The sequence below is a fragment of the Ciona robusta genome, chromosome 14 (genome assembly GCF_009617815.1).
Source record: "Ciona robusta chromosome 14, ASM961781v2".
Taxonomy (NCBI): Eukaryota; Metazoa; Chordata; class Ascidiacea; order Phlebobranchia; family Cionidae; genus Ciona; species Ciona robusta.
The window spans coordinates 5,282,456-5,301,750 of record NC_143248.1 but is presented as its reverse complement, the minus strand read 5'-3'; the positions used below and the strand labels follow the sequence as shown (position 1 = coordinate 5,301,750).

General features: G+C 39.1%; 4 protein-coding genes across 8 annotated transcripts; 2 read left to right on the top strand and 2 right to left on the bottom strand.

The window, feature by feature from the left end:
* Nucleotides 1–390: 390 nt before the first annotated feature.
* Nucleotides 391–3,065, top strand: LOC149725327 (spondin-1-like). The gene is made up of 5 exons (XM_089892584.1): nucleotides 391–550; nucleotides 970–1,134; nucleotides 1,578–1,721; nucleotides 2,022–2,192; nucleotides 2,431–3,065. Exons 1-5 carry the CDS (start codon nucleotides 478–480, stop codon nucleotides 2,709–2,711), a joined length of 834 nt encoding a protein of 277 aa, XP_089748710.1. The 5' UTR covers nucleotides 391–477; the 3' UTR covers nucleotides 2,712–3,065.
* LOC149725326 (solute carrier family 26 member 6-like) lies at nucleotides 3,063–10,907 on the bottom strand. 5 transcript variants are annotated; one of them, XM_089892575.1, is made up of 18 exons: nucleotides 10,778–10,907; nucleotides 9,830–10,084; nucleotides 9,420–9,530; nucleotides 8,879–9,039; nucleotides 8,366–8,530; nucleotides 8,134–8,313; nucleotides 7,747–7,829; nucleotides 7,323–7,470; nucleotides 6,806–6,895; nucleotides 6,425–6,526; nucleotides 5,947–6,087; nucleotides 5,430–5,561; nucleotides 4,966–5,112; nucleotides 4,766–4,802; nucleotides 4,550–4,641; nucleotides 4,236–4,290; nucleotides 3,800–3,934; nucleotides 3,063–3,489 (listed from the first exon to the last, which is right to left on the bottom strand). In XM_089892575.1, exons 2-17 carry the CDS (start codon nucleotides 10,065–10,067, stop codon nucleotides 3,816–3,818), a joined length of 2,001 nt encoding a protein of 666 aa, XP_089748701.1. In that variant the 5' UTR covers nucleotides 10,068–10,084; nucleotides 10,778–10,907; the 3' UTR covers nucleotides 3,063–3,489; nucleotides 3,800–3,815. The 5 variants fall into 5 exon arrangements, with proteins under 5 accessions (XP_089748701.1, XP_089748702.1, XP_089748703.1 ...); XM_089892576.1 differs by having other exon boundaries at nucleotides 10,749–10,877; XM_089892577.1 differs by lacking the exon at nucleotides 10,778–10,907 and adding an exon at nucleotides 10,600–10,713.
* Nucleotides 10,908–13,502: 2,595 nt separating this feature from the next.
* On the bottom strand, nucleotides 13,503–15,568 carry LOC149725325 (uncharacterized). Its single transcript, XM_089892586.1, has 4 exons — nucleotides 15,391–15,568; nucleotides 14,811–14,963; nucleotides 14,347–14,490; nucleotides 13,503–13,835 (listed from the first exon to the last, which is right to left on the bottom strand). The coding sequence occupies exons 1-4, from the start codon at nucleotides 15,485–15,487 to the stop codon at nucleotides 13,555–13,557; spliced, it is 675 nt and encodes a 224-aa protein (XP_089748712.1). The 5' UTR covers nucleotides 15,488–15,568; the 3' UTR covers nucleotides 13,503–13,554.
* Nucleotides 15,569–16,323: 755 nt separating this feature from the next.
* Nucleotides 16,324–18,137, top strand: LOC149725324 (uncharacterized). The gene is made up of 4 exons (XM_089892585.1): nucleotides 16,324–16,457; nucleotides 16,801–16,953; nucleotides 17,317–17,439; nucleotides 17,672–18,137. Exons 1-4 carry the CDS (start codon nucleotides 16,370–16,372, stop codon nucleotides 18,070–18,072), a joined length of 765 nt encoding a protein of 254 aa, XP_089748711.1. The 5' UTR covers nucleotides 16,324–16,369; the 3' UTR covers nucleotides 18,073–18,137.
* Nucleotides 18,138–19,295: the final 1,158 nt, after the last annotated feature.

The window sequence follows — 19,295 nt, the reverse complement described above, 5'->3', positions numbered from 1 at the left end:
AATAATTTAAATGCTGTTACAGGGTAATGTGCCAACTGTATCATGCATTTCATACTTTCATGGCAGTCGACGTGTTCCGCCGTACAGACCCAGAAATAGCAAATTAGAACTGCTCCTATGTTGTACTACGATACATATTCTACTGTTAGATGTTTCACAAACGTGACAGCAACAACGATAGTCATGTTACTTACCATGACAATCTTGTAACCCACTCCAATCTTAGGCTAAGATTCGTCACTTGGAATAACATAACTGGCCAAGCATTACTACGTATTTATTATAATTACATAATATATTGCTGAATTTACACCCACCTAATGACGTACCACAGAAGATCATAGTAAATTATGCGAACCCAGCCGTGCCCAATTATTCTAAACACACCTCACGTAATTAATACGTGTAGGTTGCGTCTACGTATATATTCTATAGTCAGGATAGTAGTAGGACAGTATACAGGGTTAGGATTGTAATATGAAGCTAGTATTACTGGGCGTTGTAGTCGCGCTACTGTGTTCGGGACTAACACACGCTTGGGAACTTAACGGTAAGAAGATACCCATGTTATAACTTGACAGTGAGCATGAGGTGTATGAATACACCATGTGTGTCTGATGTATAAAATGACACCCATGTTATAACTCGACAGTGAGCATGAGATGTATGAATACACTATGTGTTTCTGGTGTATAAGAAGACACCCATGTTATAACTTGACAGTGAGCATGAGGTGTATGAATACACCATGTGTGTCTGATGTATAAAATGACACCCATGTTATAACTCGACAGTGAGCATGAGATGTATGAATACACTATGTGTTTCTGGTGTATAAGAAGACACCCATGTTATAACTTGAAAGTGAGCATGAGGAGTATGAATACACCATGTGTGTCTGGTGTATAAGAAGACACCCATGTTATAACTCAACAGTGAGCACGAGGTATAAACAATAACATATTTCAGTCGATTGCCAACTAAGAGAATGGTCATCTTGGGGACATTGTGTGTTTGACTTCCGATATTTCGGCAACTACAATGACTGGAGGTTTGTGAGGATACGTAACAGAGCAATATTGTTCAGAAACAGAGGAACTGGGAGACCATGTCCACGTCGTATTGAAACAGAAGGTAAAGAAATGTAAATCGTGTTATAATGAAACGATTACTATCGGTATTACGCTCTATTGATTAATCGTATAGGTTTAAAAGTGACGGTTTTTAACTCTTTTCGATACATTTCACCTATCACTGAGCTGTTGAATGAATGAATAATATAATTTTGTCTCTTCGGTTACGGTAAGTCCCTGTATAGTAGGGTGGGGAAAGATGGAAAAACTGTGCTATTTTTTCGTCCCATTTGGTAGTAAACCAAGACAATCAAAGAATTATACAACCGCGTTTTCACGACTTCCATAAATCGTTGTTAATTGTTTAAAACACAATCAGGATATTCGGATATTATGTTTTAAAGGTATCCCATCTTCCCCAACCCTACTATATAATTTTATTTTTAGTCGTTTTCAAAAAGTTAAATGATGTTGTGTGTTAATACATTGACTTGTGTTGCATAGAATGCATCCCCAACTTTGAACCCCACACTTGTGACGTGTCAGCATGGGAACAATGGTCAGGATGCGAGGGAGGATTTAGAGAAAGGAAGAGAAACGTAATCGGAGGCGACACGTTCGAATGCCCACATCTTAAAGAACGCGAAGGTATAGGAATGAGAAATCTTTATAAAACACGGGTGTTCGCACTCAGTTACCACGTATATGTAACTTATTTATCCTCACATGGTGGGGCAACAACAGCAGTGGTTATAACATGGGTTCCGGGTGTTCTGTTTCATACACCTTGTTCCGCTTATCAGTTATGTAACTTTGTGGGTGATTATTTTCCGTATATTTGACAATTTGTACAGCCAATTAGTGAGCGGCATCATATCCATTTAAACATTATAACCTGGTGTATATGACGTAACGAACATAAAGTTATAACTGGTGACGTCATTACAGTATGCGAAGCCAATATCGACTGTGAAGTATCTGAGTGGTCGTCGTGGACCACGTGTACCACTTCCTACGTCGATGATTACGTCAGAGTGACGTCACGAAGCAGAACAAGAAGGGTGACACGTCATGGAAGTGGTTCTGGACGACAGTGCCCAGTCTTAATCGAAACCGAAGGTAATTTATAATACATGATATAAAGGTACATTTTACTGCTGTTGTGTCATGCAGCCACGCGTTTTTACTCGAGTAGTTTTTACCGTAGTACTCTATATATTTGACCGCTGTCGTTTTGGTGATATATCGTATTTTCGTTTTCTCTACTTTATAATCTTCGCTGCTGTTTTTAAATAGAAAATAAAAGTAAGTATATATTATATATTATTATTATTAAGCCCCTTTAAATATTTTACAGAATGCGCCGAGCCCAATAATGGAAATGGAAATGGTAACGGAAACGGGGAAATCCCTCCTACCACTCTGCCAGAAACAACGACCAGACTTTTAGCAGAAATTCGGCGAACGACGTCCAAACCGAGGCGTAAGTGCCGGAGATCAAGGAAATCAAGCGGGTCAAGTGGATCTAGCGACAGTTCTTCTTGTTCCTCGGACTCGGATTCGGATTCAGACTCGGATTCGGGAAGCAAACGTAGGAAGTATCGCAGAAGAGGAAGTGACAGTAGCGATTCAGATTAATGGTACATTTGAAACTCGGCCGTTTAAAGAAAGGAACTTTTACATGACGGACATCAAATTTAAAGGACTTAATTTGCCGGTGTTTTTTTTTATTATGAAGAAAGTTATGTTAACGTCCATGTTCATATCATCAATAAACGTCCATTGGACGTCTGTTTTTGATGTTCCTCCAGAATTGTCCATTTATAAGCCAGCTAACCGACGGCGCCCCACCCCAACCACTATAGTAGTATCTCTAACCACTAACACCCAATCCCAGTTTGTTTATATCGCATTGCCTGTAATACATGTGAGCATGGCCTGCATAATTTTATCGACGTAATACAACCGCAATAAATCAAATATACAAAGTCGTATTTATGAGAATATATTATGAAGGTATTAAAAGAAAGCAATATCGACGTCATTACATAAATTATATCGTGCAATGAGGTAACTCTGGTCTAAATCCACGTTCGTTTGGCGAAGCATACCTCACCCATATAGAATAAAATCAATATATGAAACTTAAGTACTGGAGCAACTTTTAAAAGTTATTTATCCACCATATTTTGTATTTGCTGCCGTGTCTTTATAGCAAACTGAGCTTGTTGCGCCTTTTTATAACAATAATAATAATAATAAATGAAAGTAAGTACGCATAAACGGAACCAATTAAGGCAGATCACGATGATTGAAGCGTTGGAATATTAAATATAGCTAATGTAGCGTTAATTTTCTAATGCAATGTTTCCTACTGTTCTACGTCGCTTCAATTCCTCAAGGGCATCGCGCGCATCTAGTAAACATAACTTTGATAGTATGGTGCTTAATAAAATGCTCTTCTATTGCAAGTCGATCAAACTATATTTAATACGTTGCAAATAAAAAAGGGCCAATATTATGTGAACTTATGCCTCTTATGTGTTTAATTTCATGCACCTCGTACCCGCTTTAATTACCACGTATGTAACTTATTTATTCTCACATGGAGGGGCAACGACAGTCGTTACTTCACGAGTGTTTTGTTTTACACACCTCGTGCCTGCTTACAATTTACCATATCATAAATGAATGTAATGCCAACTTATGTTGTAAACATAACTTACCATTCTTCCACAGTGATTAGTCGTCTCCGTTTTCCAATTTTAATTTTGCCGCCTTAATCGCGTCGCTTATGGATAAATAGGCAACCTCTGTGACGTCATGACCACCTACGTCACCGATAGTATCCAAAACGGATTCTAAAGTATAAGGGAATGACACATACAGTAGGATGGGGGTAGATGGCCACCTGTTTATTTTATTTTCTTGTCCAATTTGGTAGTAAACAAAGAATATTTAAAGAATTATAAAACCGTATCCTCAGGACTCCCATAAACCGTTGTTAATCGTTTAAAACACGATCAGGACATTCTCATCTTAATGGTTATGAAGGGGGTTGAAAATGTTCGTTAAGGATTTAATACTGTTCAGAGAGAACAAATCTAAAAAGCTTAAGAAACCCTCATTTGACGTTTGAAAACCTCAGACATTCGTTCTCACCTGGACAAGCCGCAATTAATATGATGACGTCAATCGCTTTATAATCGGATAACGTCTGGTTAGAAAATTAAATAATGAGTTGTGTGTTTAATACATACCGTGTGTGTATTAATACAGTGATCACTGTGATAATTATAGAATCTGAATGTAGAAATTAAGCTAGTAAGGTTTATTTTAAGCTAGTTTATTTTAGAAAATAAAATAAACAATTCTTAACTTTATAAATAAACAGTTACCTCCAAGGATATTAATCTAAACTACCAAACTATGAAAATCCCTTTATTTATTAAAATACGTTTGAATTTCTCACTTACTTTCTGAAACACTGCGACTGCCACCGAATCTATTGACGTCATTCCAGAACATTCTAGAATAACATACCGCCTCTGTTGCGTCACAACGCACCCTGAAACAAGACAAAGATTTTCTTTCCTATACGTTAATGGAGCCACAGAACCGAAAAATATTCTGCCCCCGCAGTGAGACTTGAACCCTGACCCCACATCCCATAAAACAAACCAACTACCCACCGGTTTCAGTCATATCCATTTCATTTCTTCTCCTTTCCTGTTACAAAAACAAGGTTTAATTCGAAGGCCCATATAGAATATAATGCGTATACACAGTGTTATTGGGGTAATGGACCAACTCTATGCTCTAAATTCCAAGTCTCCCGGTGTGCTGACGTAGTACCCATATACAATAGACTATATATTCAAACGAAACCTACTTTCAGTCGTAATTTCTCCGCAATCGGATCAACGCCGATCAACTTTATTAAACCCTTACGCAAGTTGGCGCTGTTGAGGTAGTTCAAAGGAGCGCCAAATTGCAGCACGGTGACGTCATCATTCGTGACGTCCCCATTTTCTACTTCCTACAAAAAATGAATAAACGTAACTTATTTACCCTCGCGCATAGCGGCAACGACAATCGTTATAAAACTGGTGCTCTGTTTTATACACCCCGTGCCCGGTTACGAGTCATATGTAACTTGATGGGTAAGTTTTAAAGAACCGCTGAACTGGAGCAGTTGCTGTTAAGTATATTGCCCAAAGACAAATACGTTCATAATGTTAGCAGCATCGGGTTTTAAACCCGCAAATTCAGGGCTAGAGGCATGCGCGCATGCCTCTGTGTCAATGCGCCGACTTTTAAGACGATATTTTTTTTAGGGCGAAAAGAGAGATTTACCTGTTTGTAATAACCGTCAATTCTGTAAACGTTTGTCACGTCAATATGACGTAACTTTCTGAGTGTGACGTAACTGCTCCTTATGACGACACAAAGCAGTGCAAAACAGATGCCGACGATCAAACCGAGAGTCTGTAAATATAAAGTTTAAATAATAAAGATTAATTATCTCAGCGTTAATTAATAAATTATGATCAAGTTTAGTTAATAGTTACAACTATACAAAACACTGTGTTTTTACGGTTTGTTTGGTTTCACGGTTTTTATTTGGGAAATTGAGTTTAAACGGGCACTTTTAACATCCACGTATATTTTCTAGTTGGTTTGACAAATACGCCTTTTTAATATTGGGTTTGACAACGACATTTTATGGATTAATTTTTAACCTTATCGTTTATTCAGACTGTCGTTTTGGTGTTAATTCCCTTCTTCTATGCTTTTTATTCGCTATCGTTTTTGAAGAATTGATGAATGTTACGTAGTTATACGTAATAATACAAAGCACCACGTGACTTACAATATCCAATAAAATCGTTGAAACCGCGGTTGCCAACCACAGCATGCTATCTAGCTTCTGATTGGTCCAATATATTTTGACGTCACGAGCGTTTAAAAGTAGTTTCCAAACAGCAACAACTACGATAGAGGCGAGGCAAGCCTGGTGTTTAAAACGATTCAATTACAATTAGACTTAGTATGGCAGTGATAGTTGTATAACACAGATGTTCTGTTTCATACACCTCGTGCTCGCTTGCAACTTACCACGTATTATGTAACTTTGTGGGTGGTTATTTTATATTTTGTAACGTATGACTTGAAGTTTAGTCCATAAGGAATCAGTGTGTCTGAACAACTGCCGTTTAAGGGTAATGCACACAAGAGTCATTTCCGTTTATCCACACACTGCAATAACAACAACAAGACTGTGGATATGACGGTGACAACCACGGTGTACTGTATATAATATACATAATATGAACACGCAGTATACTTACATTTGGTATATACTGAAACACAGGCCCAATAACCAAAAGAACAAGCAGCATTAGAAGCGCGGATATGAATCCAACTAGCTGGGTCTTCCCCCCACTTTCAAACTACATTATATATAAACCAGCATTATGTATACAAGGTTTATAAATAAATCAAACCTACAGAGTTTTATTCAAATATATTCCTCCAGGACTTCACTAAACACTGGGAGTTGTTCACAGCACTATAGTGATTACTACATTCTTTGATCCTGTGTATCAGCTATGATATTACGAATAATGTTTTATTCTAAATGGGTAAGGCCCCATAGTTCAATTGTGTGGTAAAGGTATCATCTTACCCCACAGAATAATGCTGTGTCATTTTACCCCACACAATTATACCTGTACACAAGTTCTTGACATCGCAGTGAAACAAGGAATACAGAAGAAGAAAGAAGCGAAGAGGTTACTTGTCCCGATGGCAAACATCTCCTGTGATCAAAAACATAATAAAAATAAAAAACAATCATCTGCAAACGTAACAGAGATGTATGAAACAGAACACCCGTGTTATAACGACTATTGTTGTCCCGCCACGCGAGAACAAATAAGTTACATACATTTGTAGTATAAGCGGGCACGAATTGTATGAAAGAGAACACCCGCGTTATAACGACTGTCGCTGATGCTCGCCACGGTTATTCTAATCCATTCAAAGTAGAAATTATATAAGTTAGTTTATTGTGTTTAAAATTATAACCCAAAGAATCATAGCCGACCTACGTTTTGAGCACTTTTGATGATACACATTAGTTTGGAGCGCAGACGGAACGTTGGTCAAATTACAACATAAACGACTGCCAGAAGATCTAATGGCAGGTGTTTTAGATATTGCCGCACAAACTATAGATATCTTTACCTGGTTCGGTTTGATCGTGTATTCCGCCTTTTCCGCGAATGTTTGAGACAATGAGACAGCTATGACGTAACCAAGGATAGCGATCGCGACCGATTCACCAAATATTGAGGAAATTTTTGAGAGGTCGGGGACGGCGGGGGAAGGTAGACTGTGGGAGATAAGGGTTATATACCTCATGCTCGCTGTCGAGTTATAACATGGGTGTCAATATATATAGTGGGGTGGGGGAAGACGGGACACCTTCAGCACATATAATATTCAAATATTCTGATCGTGTTTTAATTAATTAACAACGGTCCACAGGAGTCGTAAGAATGCTAGTTTATATTTCTCCAAATGTTCTTTTTCACTACCAAATACGACGAGAAATTTGTCCCATCTTTCCCACCCTACTGTATACACAATACTCATATTGCAAACTTACCCTCTCGGTACTTCCCCGATTATGATAATGTTGAATTTATCTTTTAGATTGACCCTACCCGACACAGCTGTTCCGACGATAACCTTTGAATAAATAAAATGAATATAAAACATGTAGCAATAGACAAGCATACATCTGCGTATCGTTTACAACCTGTAGATTATTGGAGGCTATATGGATATTGTTAGCACATAATATCTCAAATTTCATAATCCTGTTTTTAACAATTGCCAAAGCTCTTTGAATTTAACAAGGATACGGTTATGTTAGTCATTAAATATTCTTTGTTTTCTACCAAATGGGACGATACAAGGAAATCAGAACATAAACTATCTTACCCCACCCTACTATACGTTAAATAGGGTAATGAATAAGGGGAATACCCACCACTATAATTTCCCCGGGTATTGGAATGTTTAACGGGAAGTGACGTCGATACTTGTCGTTGATGATACGAACACCAACCAGAAATATTATGCAAATTAGGGAGAGTACCACGGTGGCTGCGGTTCTTTCCTTTCCGAACGCGTTTAATGACGTCAGCTGTATAATGACGTCACGCACAACCTGAAAATATCTTTTACTACGCCATAATTGGGTTATGACGTCATTTTATTACGTAGACTGAAGTGAGAGGTCCGGAGTAGCTTCTCACCGAAACCCCAAACAATGTTTTCAACTGTGATATCATAGTAAGAACGGAAGCGGCGAAAATGAATCCGCTGATTAATGGACGAGGGAATAGTTTCGTCACAATACCAAGGTGGAACAAGCTGAATGCAATCTGTGACGTAATAAAGGTTAGGTAATAATAAAAATCTAATTCAACCTGTTTCAAAATCGCACCTAATTGTAAAAAAAACGTAATTTTCACGTAAAAAATATGACATCATTCTTTTTTAATTCAGAAAGCAACAAACACGACGTCTTCCCATATTTTTGTCCATAGCGTGCCGTTTTCCTATTAATTCATATCTTGGTTGTTTTTATAATTTATATTTAAGAAAATAAATATAAAACAACGTTACCTTACTAATCTTGTGGATACGTGTATAATGGTAAAAATGCCACCATTACCCCGACCCTGTTTATATGCAGGCAAGACACGTTCAAACAGCCCTTTATTACGTACCAGCAGCAATCCAACAATAAACGACATAGCAGCAGCATACATGATACGTTGACTGTAAACATTGTCCCATTCATGCGATGTGTTGTTGCGGTTAAGTATGGGGTCAGGTACCAAGGACACAACGGATGCTCCAAGCATTAAACTTGTTAGGCCGTTTGTGCCTGCGTTAAGGTAAATGGGTTATTAAATGAATGTGACTTATTTATCGTCTCATGGTGGACAACGACAGTCGTTATAACACGGGTGTTCTGTTTCATACACTTCGTGCCTGCTTCTGAGTTACCACTTATATCTAACTTTGTAAATGGTTGTTTTTCTATTGTATGGCTGGTAATTTGAAGTCTTGGTCAGCCCATTAGCGACCACTGGGTCAGAGCAACGGTCGTTAACTATAATGCCACGGCACATTTGCCTAAACATGTTCGAGCTTCGAACCGTATCCTCTGGGACAGCGACAGGCGCTGTGTCATGGCACATGTCTGTTTCACCCCAATACTCAACGCGTTACCCACTATGACGTAACATATGCCAAGTAACTTACCCATTGATAAATGTCTTGAAGTGCCGAGAGCTGAGTATATAAGGACAGGGAAAAAACCTGAGTAAAGTCCGTACACCGCGTGTTGGTTTGCGAGTAATGCATACGCCATACCTGTGTTAAAATATCAATGAGAGGGGTAAGTTCGGCCACACGTGGTTTACGTGGCAGGTGGTTGCAAAAGAAAGCTTGATTTTAATTGCACAAACTCTCTAGGACGAAGTTTTATACTATGATCGAATTGGTTATAAGCTGGGATGGCTTCTGCGTACCAGCAATATGAACGATTGCGTAGCGAGGCAAGGACAGTCGTTATGGGTGTTCTGCTTGTTACAACCTCATGCCCGTTTACGAGTTACCACGTAGAGATTTAAGATATTTTAGACAGTATTTAAGCCAACATAGATTCAAACCTTGAGGTATTTGCATTACACCGACCGTTATCCCGGATATGACGTCAGCGATTAGGGATTCTTTGATATTATATTGTGGTAGCCATGACAATATAGGAAAAATATTGAATATAAATCTTCCAACTTCGCGACGTTTCGGAATCCGAAGTTTTCCGATCTCTTGTTTAATTAGATTGACAGATATTCCTTCTTCGCGCTGGTAAGCATATCGTTTTCGGAATTGATGAATGTCTGTCATCTCGCCATGTGTGTTTGCTGGAAAAAGACACCCATGTTATAACTCAACAATGAACATGAGGTGTATGAATACACCATGTGTGTCTGGTGTATAAGAAGACATCCATGTTATAACTCGACAGTGAGCATGTGGTATATGAATACACCATGTGTGTCTGGTGTATAAAGAAGACACCCATGTTATAACTTGACAGCAAGCAGGAGGCGTTTGAATACACCATGTGTGCTACTGTAAAAAGCGCATAGACAGTTAGTATATCACGCACGTGAGTATATCGCATCACGCACTGTTCTTATGTTACTGAGAACTTTTCGAACCGTATGACGTACTTGAAAAGCGCATTTAAAAAACTAATGCATTATCATGACACATCATCATAAGTACATTACTATTAAAATAGCCTAAATGTGTCCCCTCTCCACCACCCTACTGTATATTATTATTATTATATATATTTGACAATATTAGGCATTTAACTTAAATATATTCCTTTGGTCACATTTTCGTGTAGTCTTTATTAATGTACACGAACCTCATTCTAGACACTCGTATTACAATCTATTAACCTCTTGTAGCATACCGGGTATATATCAAACATGTATTGGGGTAATGGGCCAACTCTGACCTGAATACCAGCTTCTAAGAACACACCTATACAGAATAGAGTCACCATCAAATTACCTTAAAACAAAAATACAGATCATACTTACAACTATACGCTTCTATATTCTGACGTATGTCGCATAAATCGATGCTGTTTTTATTCAGTAAGCAAGCAGTGCTTCTAACACTATCTCTAAGTAAATGAAGATAAATTTAGGAACACGCAATATCCTTATAATGTGGGAACCGCATGCAGATGTTGTACGTCTCATATTACAACCATAAACGCGCTAAGATAAAGAGCAGAGAGCGCTCGCCTTAAAGGGCCTAAACACACCCCACGTCACTTTTATTTTTTATGGTAAATTCATAAAGCGACTGTTTTATTGATTCCAAAAATACTTTGCTTATTAAAATTGGTCCAGTATAGGCGGAGATATTCGTCCTCAAACAGTGATCTCTAGCGCTATCCTTTTCTTACTACGAGCTTCGTGATTGTGACGTAGGAACGTACTAGTCACGTGACTGGTTCATTCGTAAAAGCGAAACCTGCGTTTTTTTGTGATTTTTTGCGTTTTTTTTGTTCTCTCGTTTTTCGCTAAAAACACTGCCTCTCGCCTTTCTCAGTGTTTCTGAATGAGAGCGGCCACGCTTCAACAATTTTGTGACGTGATTTGTCACGTGGGTAGTACACTTCTCAATTTTTTCGCCACGCAACTTTCAAATCAGTTTTATGAATTTCACGGTGTTTGAGCTGGAATATCTTTGGTTATACAGAACCGACTAAAACAAGTAAGGTCTCGTTGGAATTAGAAAAACACACTCTATCTATTAAAGCGATGTACATTTGAGTGTGTTTAGGCCCTTTAACAGAATAACGGTTCATGGGCTCACAGTTGATATTGCATGTGTCCTTGGGCAAGACACTAAACGGTAATTGCTTCGACCTAGTGGGTGATAATAGGTAGCCTAAATTGTCATATTCAATAATGAAGCTAAAAACGCAACACAATCACCCACAAAGTTATAAACGTAGAAACTCATAACTCAGCACGAGGTTTCTGAAATAGGACACCGTGTTATAACGAGTGACGTTTCCCGCCACGCGAGGATAATTACAACGTTCATTAATGAACCATCCTCAAATACAAACAAAAGTGTCTGTCTGTGCCTCAAAACAATCATTATATTGATTCTGGTTCAATATCGAAATGTTCCACACTGGATGTTTACCGCTTGCTATTTCGATGTAAGTTCGCAACCCGATCGTAAAATGACGATCGTTACAACTGGCCATGCTCGTAAAGTTTTAGTGGTATGGGCATGGAGGTATACGCTGTCATATATAGCTTTATATAAGAATGTACTGGAAGGTAATCGGACAGTCCATATCTAACAGGTATTGACAACGTATAATGCATTATGGGAGATGCTAAGCACATAATATAATATAGGGTGGGGAAGATGGGACACCTTTTCATTCTATTTTATCGTCCCACTTTGTATGAAACAAAGAACATTCAAAGAATTATAAACGGTATCCTCACAATTCTTATAGACCGTTGGTAATTGTTTGAAACACGATCAAGATAATCGGATATTATGTGCCTAAGGTGTCCCATCTTCCCCCACATAACTATATGCATTATGTGATTTTTAACAATTACCAACTCTTGTAGAGTCGTGAGGATACGGTAAAAATTCTTTGTTTACTACCAAATGAGACGACAAAAGAGAATAACATAGATCAACTTCCCCAACCTACAATATATATACATTGACTTTTACATAATATTTGCATACCTGACCTACTTTAGCCACGGGTTAGTAAACACAGGCTTAAAGTGCTTTTCTTGATTCAAACAATACGCAACCATATACTGTTGTTTACGCTTTACCGTAGATTCTAGCTATTGTCTGTAATCTATATAGCTGGATATACTAATACAAGAGTAACAAACTACATCACCAATTACTTCTATAGCATGAGGTCTTAACGCCACTCTTATAAACAAGAAACAAATGCTCTGAACTGAGTGAACTCTATCTTTGTAATACGAAAACAAGGTCGGGTGATGGTACATGGTGTGCGTCACTTAGTTACTGACCGCCTTCACGGTTGAGTGATTCCTGACGTCATGCCTACGTTGGTATGATCGCCACCGCTTGTGTTGTAATGCTGCCTAGCTCAGTGCGTGCGGCGGAAGTAGTTTCTTTGTTGTGACTTTTGCGTCAGAAGGTTCTTTGTGTCAGCTGTTGATTTCTGGCGTTAGCATCTAGCGATGTTATCTGTGCCGATTGGTCACAGAAATATACTAATTTGTCTGCGTGTTGATAGATTTGCCGCTAAGTCTAGTTTTGCTCCTCGTTCGTGGCTGACTAACTAACAATAACTGGTTTGTTGATTATTTGTTACCACGGTTATTAACACAAGGGCGATACTGATGCAATGTACACGGGCAACAAGGATAAACTTCAACGCCTAACCACAAAATGGTGGGTAGGAACTATGTCTACTTGGCGGGTAAACTCTTAACGGATCTTGATTGAGTCTGCACAGCACTACACGTGCTGTAGGCACTAACCGCGTGAACCGACTCGTTTTCTGATTCAACCGTCGAGTCTTTTACAGTCTTTTGGAGCTGACGTCACATGTTTGTGCCACCTGGCGGACCGCAGCAATGTACCACGCGGTAATAGACCATTTCTGGCTTAATGACCTCGTATGGAATACAACGAGACATAAACACGCTAATATACAATGCATTGAGTATATATTTCACCATTACACCAGGTATATAAGTCTACGACTATTTTTTAAAAATTTATCCGAATTCATCCGAATTCATCCGAATTCATCCGAATTTATCCGAATTTATCCGAACTAATCCGAATCGCTGCTGCTGCTCCCACTTTTCCTCTTTCTAGATGAAGATCTGCTCCTAGATCTCGATCTCCTCCGAGGTTGATGAGAATCATCATCATCACTCGAGTCATCCGAGCAGGATGAGTTGCTGCTTCCGGAGGACCCGCTGCTCCCTGATCGTCTCCTTCCTCTTCTGCATCTTCGTTTCCCATTGTTACGTGGTGGAGGGCGAACAGTGGGAAGGAATGGAGGGATCGATCTTGGAGGAGGAATGGGGCGGCGGTTGGGTTCGTTGCATTCTATGGAACACATGAGCATAATAAGATACTAACGGTGCCATTTGGGCGAAATATATAGTGAAGTGGGGGAAGATGGGACACCTTTTCATTCTACTTTCTCGTCCCATTTGGTAGTAAACAAAGAACATTCAAAGAATTATTAAACCGTATCCTCACGACTCCAAGAAACCGTTGTTAATTATTTAAAAAAAAACGATCAGGATATTTAGATATTATGTGCTAAAGATGTCCCGTCTATCCTGATCGTGTTTTAAACGATTAACTATGGTGCATGGGAGTTGTGGACATACAGTTTCATAATCCTTTGAATGTTTTTTGCTTACTCCCAAATTGGAAGATAAAATAGCATGAACAGGTGTCCCATCTTTCCCCACCCTACTACATATTTGTTAGACCTTTCTCTGTTAAGCATTTCGTAGCACCAGATCCTTAATATATTTTTACACAAGAATCATTCTACCCCATGAGCACCAGGTCAGGGTCAGACTCCCGAGATTTAGAACTAAATTACCTTCGCTTTCCGAGAACGGAGTGCATTGTCGTCCATTGGTCCCATATTGTACCCTGGTCCTGATTCGACGCCCGTATGCGAAGCTATACTTGCATTGCGACCAACCTGACCAGTAGCATGTGGATATAGGCCTCACAGAGCAAGCTGTAATACAACTTATGTTAGAAAGTGTAGGAATCATTGTGTTCTAATGCTTCAGTATGTGTGTTAGCCTATATAGGGATTGGTTAATGAATAAATGGAACTTAATGGAACACGGGTGTTCTGTTTCATACACCTGTTAGTACAAGCATGCAAGTTACCACGTATATTACTTTAAACTTGAAATTGTCATCCAAACAGTAAAACAAGTACCCACAAAGTCTAGACAACCTATTAGTGACCACTGGGTTGGAGCAATTGCCGTTAAGGGTCTTGCCCAAGGACACATACGCCCACAATTAATGATAGCATCGTCCATTTACCTCTGATGTCAACTAGAGCTGGGCATCTTGCTCCATTACCAATAGGCGTCACTCTCACATGTCGTGTACGGGTTTGGCATGAAGTGTAAGATGGGTAAGCTCCGTTGTGACCGCAACTACTCCATCTGCTCCAATAACTTACAACGCAGTTGCCTATTGAGTGAATATAACAATAATAAAATAACCTTTTAGTTAAGCATAGAGGTATATACAGTATTAAATAGGGTGGGGGAAGATGTAACACGTTTTCATTCTATTTTCTCGTTCCATTTGTCAGTAAACAAAGAACGTTCAATGAAATATAAAACCGTATCCTCACGACTCTCATGGACCGTTGTTATTTGTTTATAACACGATCAGGATATTTGATTATTACGTCCTAAAGGTATCCCATCATCTCCCCCCACCTTACTGCAGTATACGCATATGGTATACTATACAGCTATTTACCGCAATATAATATGTCGCACTGTGCTTTGGAGCTACTTTTCAGTTGAGCATAGAGCTGCACAGTATAAACTATAAAGCTATTACCCTATATACTACTATACCATAGTTTACAGAGCTATATGTTACTTACGAGATCTTGGTCGATAAGGTCTGTAGCTGCTTCCCCAAGCGTCTACTGCGCACACGGCAACAACCAGCAAAGCTATGAAAGTGAATAAACGAGCCATGTTTGTGAACCTGACTTGCTTGAATTCTGGAACATTCTACGGCTTTATATATCCAACCTACTGCGTGGGTTTCTGCAAATTAAATTTAAAACGAATTTCAAAAACGGCGTCTTTTCTAATAAAGGTCAAGGTGTTACAAAGTTTTAAACAACGCGCGCACTTTAAGTAAACAAAAACAAGTTAAATGCCGAGGAAAGAATGGCCCAATGACTTAAAGACGTGAAAATTGTTATAATTGATCGTTTAATATATCTTGTCTTGTATACGATTGAATTAAATGACATAATTTGGGACACTTGATTAAAAAAAAGCTTTGTATGCGCGTTTAGATGACATTGCGCTTTGCAAATTTGACGCATTTAAGGTACATGCGTGGAAAATTAAAAAAAATGATTAGTTTGCATTTTTTAATTTAGCTGCCGTGAGTTATAACATGATGGTGTCCACTGTCGAGTTGGAACATGATTGTTTTCTTATACACCAGCCACACATGGTGTATTCATACACCTCGTGCTCACTGTCAAGTTATAACATGGGTGTCTTCTTATACACCAGACACACATGGTGTATTCATACACCTCATGCTCACTGTCGAGTTATAACAAGGCCCTTATTCCCAATTAGACCAAAGCCGGCGGTTTACAATACATATTGTGACGTCACAGTCGTGATGTGCTCAACGTCATTACTGGCCAAATGATTTGAATTTCACTCTTCGTCAAATTCAATGGAACGACTAGACACGCGTACGAAGTGTAATTAAAACCTAATCATCGCAATTCTGATGTAAAATACTCACGACTTTACGCCAGGTATACGGTATATAAGTCGCACCTATATTACAAGGGTACACTGAAGTTTGTATTCATCTTAGTGGTAAACATGGCTAAGTTTACAGTCCTGGCTCTTATGTTGGTTGTTTGTGGATCTGTGCAAGCATGGGGAAGCAACTACGTTTCGCCAAACGACCGTAAGTCGATTTACTTTCACGATTTCTAGAGGTTGTTTATGCAAGCGACTTTGAAAGGTCAGGGATATATAGTATATTCTAACTTTTTAGTTTAACCAACTTTAACGTGTACGTTCTACATGGGCGAGAGCTTGGGCCTTAGGGCGAGGCATGCCATGGGACCCGGGATTTAGGCCAAAGTTGGCTCATTACCTCGAACATTGTGTATGTACACTCTATTCTATATGGGTGAGGTGTTACGGCGAAACACGCCATTAAAACATCGATTTTAAGTTGGCCCCTTATCCCAACATGCCTTTGCTATCTGTAAAGTATTGCGTTAACTTCACACTCTTTCGTGCAGGCGATTGCATTGTAAGCCGTTGGAGCCGATGGAGTCGGTGTGAATATAACCGAGCCTATCCAACCTACAATTCATGTCAATTCCGAACACGAACAATCAGAGTATCGCCGCAAGGAAACGGCGCTGCTTGCCCAGAACTTGTACAAGTTAGAGGTAACATGTAATGTTCTTTATGGATGGCCAGGGGTGTTGTTCCTCATTCGGACTAAACTAGTCGCCGCCTATATTTTTGTATCTTAAGGTGGCTGTACACAGTATCCGGAATTCGTCCGTTTTGTCCGTTTTTCCCGGATTTCGCTGCCGCATGCGGAACCCATAGCATAGCAACACTGAACGACTAACATGAGTCTATAATAGCGGGTGACCTGAAATGTAAACCAGAGTTTGACCGCACTACCCCAACATTTTAAAAATATTCTGCCCTATGTGTTGTAAAGCGATGTGTTGTTTAAATAAAGAAATTATGCTATACCTTAATAAGCTCCAGGTCTTGATTTAAAACAATTCATTATTTAGCTTGCCAACCTCAACCCGTAAGGTGTGAGTGGTCAGCTTGGTCACAATGTAGCTCTGATGGTTCATCATATAGAAGTACAAGAACAAGGACACGGCAATGTCATCCATTCTCTGAAACTGAAGGTAGGAATATATTTTGTTGTTATTATCTTCTATCGTTATGTATATCAGCAAACAAAGAATATTTACAAAATTATATAACCAAACCCTCGTAACACTAAAAAAGCGTTGTTAATTGTTAAAAGTGCGATTATGAAATATGGGATATTGTGTGCTAACGGTATCTATTTTACCGCAAATAAATATATTCAATATAGGTAGTTATGGTAGTTTTAAAAAATGACTCTGTACGCAGATTGTGAAGAACCAGTAACATCACGACCAATCCCCCCCAACCCTACCCTGCCCCCCATACAAGCTACCAACCCCCCTCCTACCAGTGCAGGAAAACGTAAGTGCAGAAGAGGAAGAAGAAGATCAGGAAGCAGAAGTGGATCCTCCGGGAGTGATGACTCCTCATGCTCGGATTCGGATGACTCGGACTCGGATAATGGTGATTCGGATTCGGGTAACTCGCATCCTCCTCGAAGCAGATCCCGAGGAAGGTCAAGGAGCCGATCTCCAGTGAAGAAGAGCGGAAATAACAGCAGTAATTCCGACAGGAGCAGAAGCAGGAGCAAGAGCAGAAGCAGGAGCAGATCTGGATCTCCCGATAACGGCGGACATCACAACTACCGAACAACCGCAAGATGGTAAAACATGGATCAAAAATATATATTGGGTGAAATGGTGGCAATTATAATAAAATACAATGCATTGTAGATGGAGAGTGATTAAGTAATAACAGTAATTGCATTTAAGTTAGGGTTTTCCAATCGTAGTTTTGTTGGATTATAAGCAAATTGCTGAAGCTATTAATTGCAGTGTGGGGATATATAAGGAGACGTTTTGGTTGGTTTGGTCATTTATATCCTCGTGGGTGGGAACTTGAGTGACCTATTCAAAGTTGCCACGCCCATGCTCACAGTCAAGTTGGCGAAACATGAATCTCCCAATGCATAAGCCCTCGTCTTAGTTATAGAGCAAAGCTAATGTGAAAATTAACAAAAGAAATGTATGAGGTAGAACGTGTTGTGTATATTGCGCCGACGACTGACTGTCTGGAACATAGAACGCAAAGTGGAACTCTTGATGATAAATTACCGTGGTAAAGAACGGCTTCGGGACACTTGAAATAAGACATTAAATTAGCCGGCCGTGTAGAACAATTAGCCGGACAAAGAATAAACTCAAGTAGGGTGCTTGAAGGCGAAGAAATCTAAACTGTACCAGGGATATAATTAGCCCATATTTATACAAAGCTCTTGTTCGCCCGTGCGAAATTTTCAAGTCCTTTTTACGAAGCGAAAGATGCGACTTAAAAGATTTTGTAAAGTTTGTTGTCTTAACTAAGTTGAGCCAAGCTGATTAATATAAAAGTCAATCAGTTGATAACTTGCTATATATAGTTGGTTGGGTAATAATGTGAAGGGTTCGTGGATTGATTAATAAGAAGTTCATGAATAATAGCAAGGGCAGCGTGGGATCGTATTTTTAATGTTTTATATTTTTAGAGTTATATAGTAGGGTGGGGGTAGTTGGAACACCGTTTCAAATACTTTCCAAACAACCTGATCTTGTTTTAAACAATTAAACAACGGTCTATAGGAGTCGTGCGAGGATACGGTTTTTATACATCTTTGAATGTTATTTGTTTACTACCAAACAGAATAAAAAAAGAGACAAAAGCTAGGGCGTTCCTTCTTTCTCCACCCTACTATATAATGTTTTACATCGGACAAGTAGTTATACCTCTGTACTCTGCTGATTGTATTTGGGTTAGAGGTTTAAATTAGCTTTATGTTTGAGCCAGGGTGCTATTTATAACAGCTTGAAAAATACCTTCAATTTACCAGAACGGCGTTCCGGCAGTAGTGAGA

Excerpts from the sequence above, each read along its gene's own strand:
- LOC149725327 (XM_089892584.1), top strand. The coding sequence starts at position 478 with ATGAAGCTAGTATTACTGGGCGTTGTAGTCGCGCTACTGTGTTCGGGA. Across the intron at positions 1,722-2,021 it reads ACATCTTAAAGAACGCGAAG|TATGCGAAGCCAATATCGAC; the intron begins GTATAGGAATGA and ends ACGTCATTACAG. Across the intron at positions 2,193-2,430 it reads AGTCTTAATCGAAACCGAAG|AATGCGCCGAGCCCAATAAT; the intron begins GTAATTTATAAT and ends AATATTTTACAG.
- LOC149725326 (XM_089892575.1), bottom strand. The coding sequence starts at position 10,067 with ATGACAGACATTCATCAATTCCGAAAACGATATGCTTACCAGCGCGAA. Across the intron at positions 9,040-9,419 it reads TTCAAGACATTTATCAATGG|GCACAAACGGCCTAACAAGT; the intron begins GTAAGTTACTTG and ends ACCTTAACGCAG. Across the intron at positions 8,314-8,365 it reads GACCTCTCACTTCAGTCTAC|GTTGTGCGTGACGTCATTAT; the intron begins GTAATAAAATGA and ends AGATATTTTCAG.
- LOC149725325 (XM_089892586.1), bottom strand. The coding sequence starts at position 15,487 with ATGGCTCGTTTATTCACTTTCATAGCTTTGCTGGTTGTTGCCGTGTGC. Across the intron at positions 14,491-14,810 it reads AGCTCTAGTTGACATCAGAG|CTTGCTCTGTGAGGCCTATA; the intron begins GTAAATGGACGA and ends GTTGTATTACAG. Across the intron at positions 13,836-14,346 it reads TCCGTTCTCGGAAAGCGAAG|AATGCAACGAACCCAACCGC; the intron begins GTAATTTAGTTC and ends TGTGTTCCATAG.
- LOC149725324 (XM_089892585.1), top strand. The coding sequence starts at position 16,370 with ATGGCTAAGTTTACAGTCCTGGCTCTTATGTTGGTTGTTTGTGGATCT. Across the intron at positions 16,458-16,800 it reads CTACGTTTCGCCAAACGACC|GCGATTGCATTGTAAGCCGT; the intron begins GTAAGTCGATTT and ends TCTTTCGTGCAG. Across the intron at positions 17,440-17,671 it reads TCCATTCTCTGAAACTGAAG|ATTGTGAAGAACCAGTAACA; the intron begins GTAGGAATATAT and ends CTCTGTACGCAG.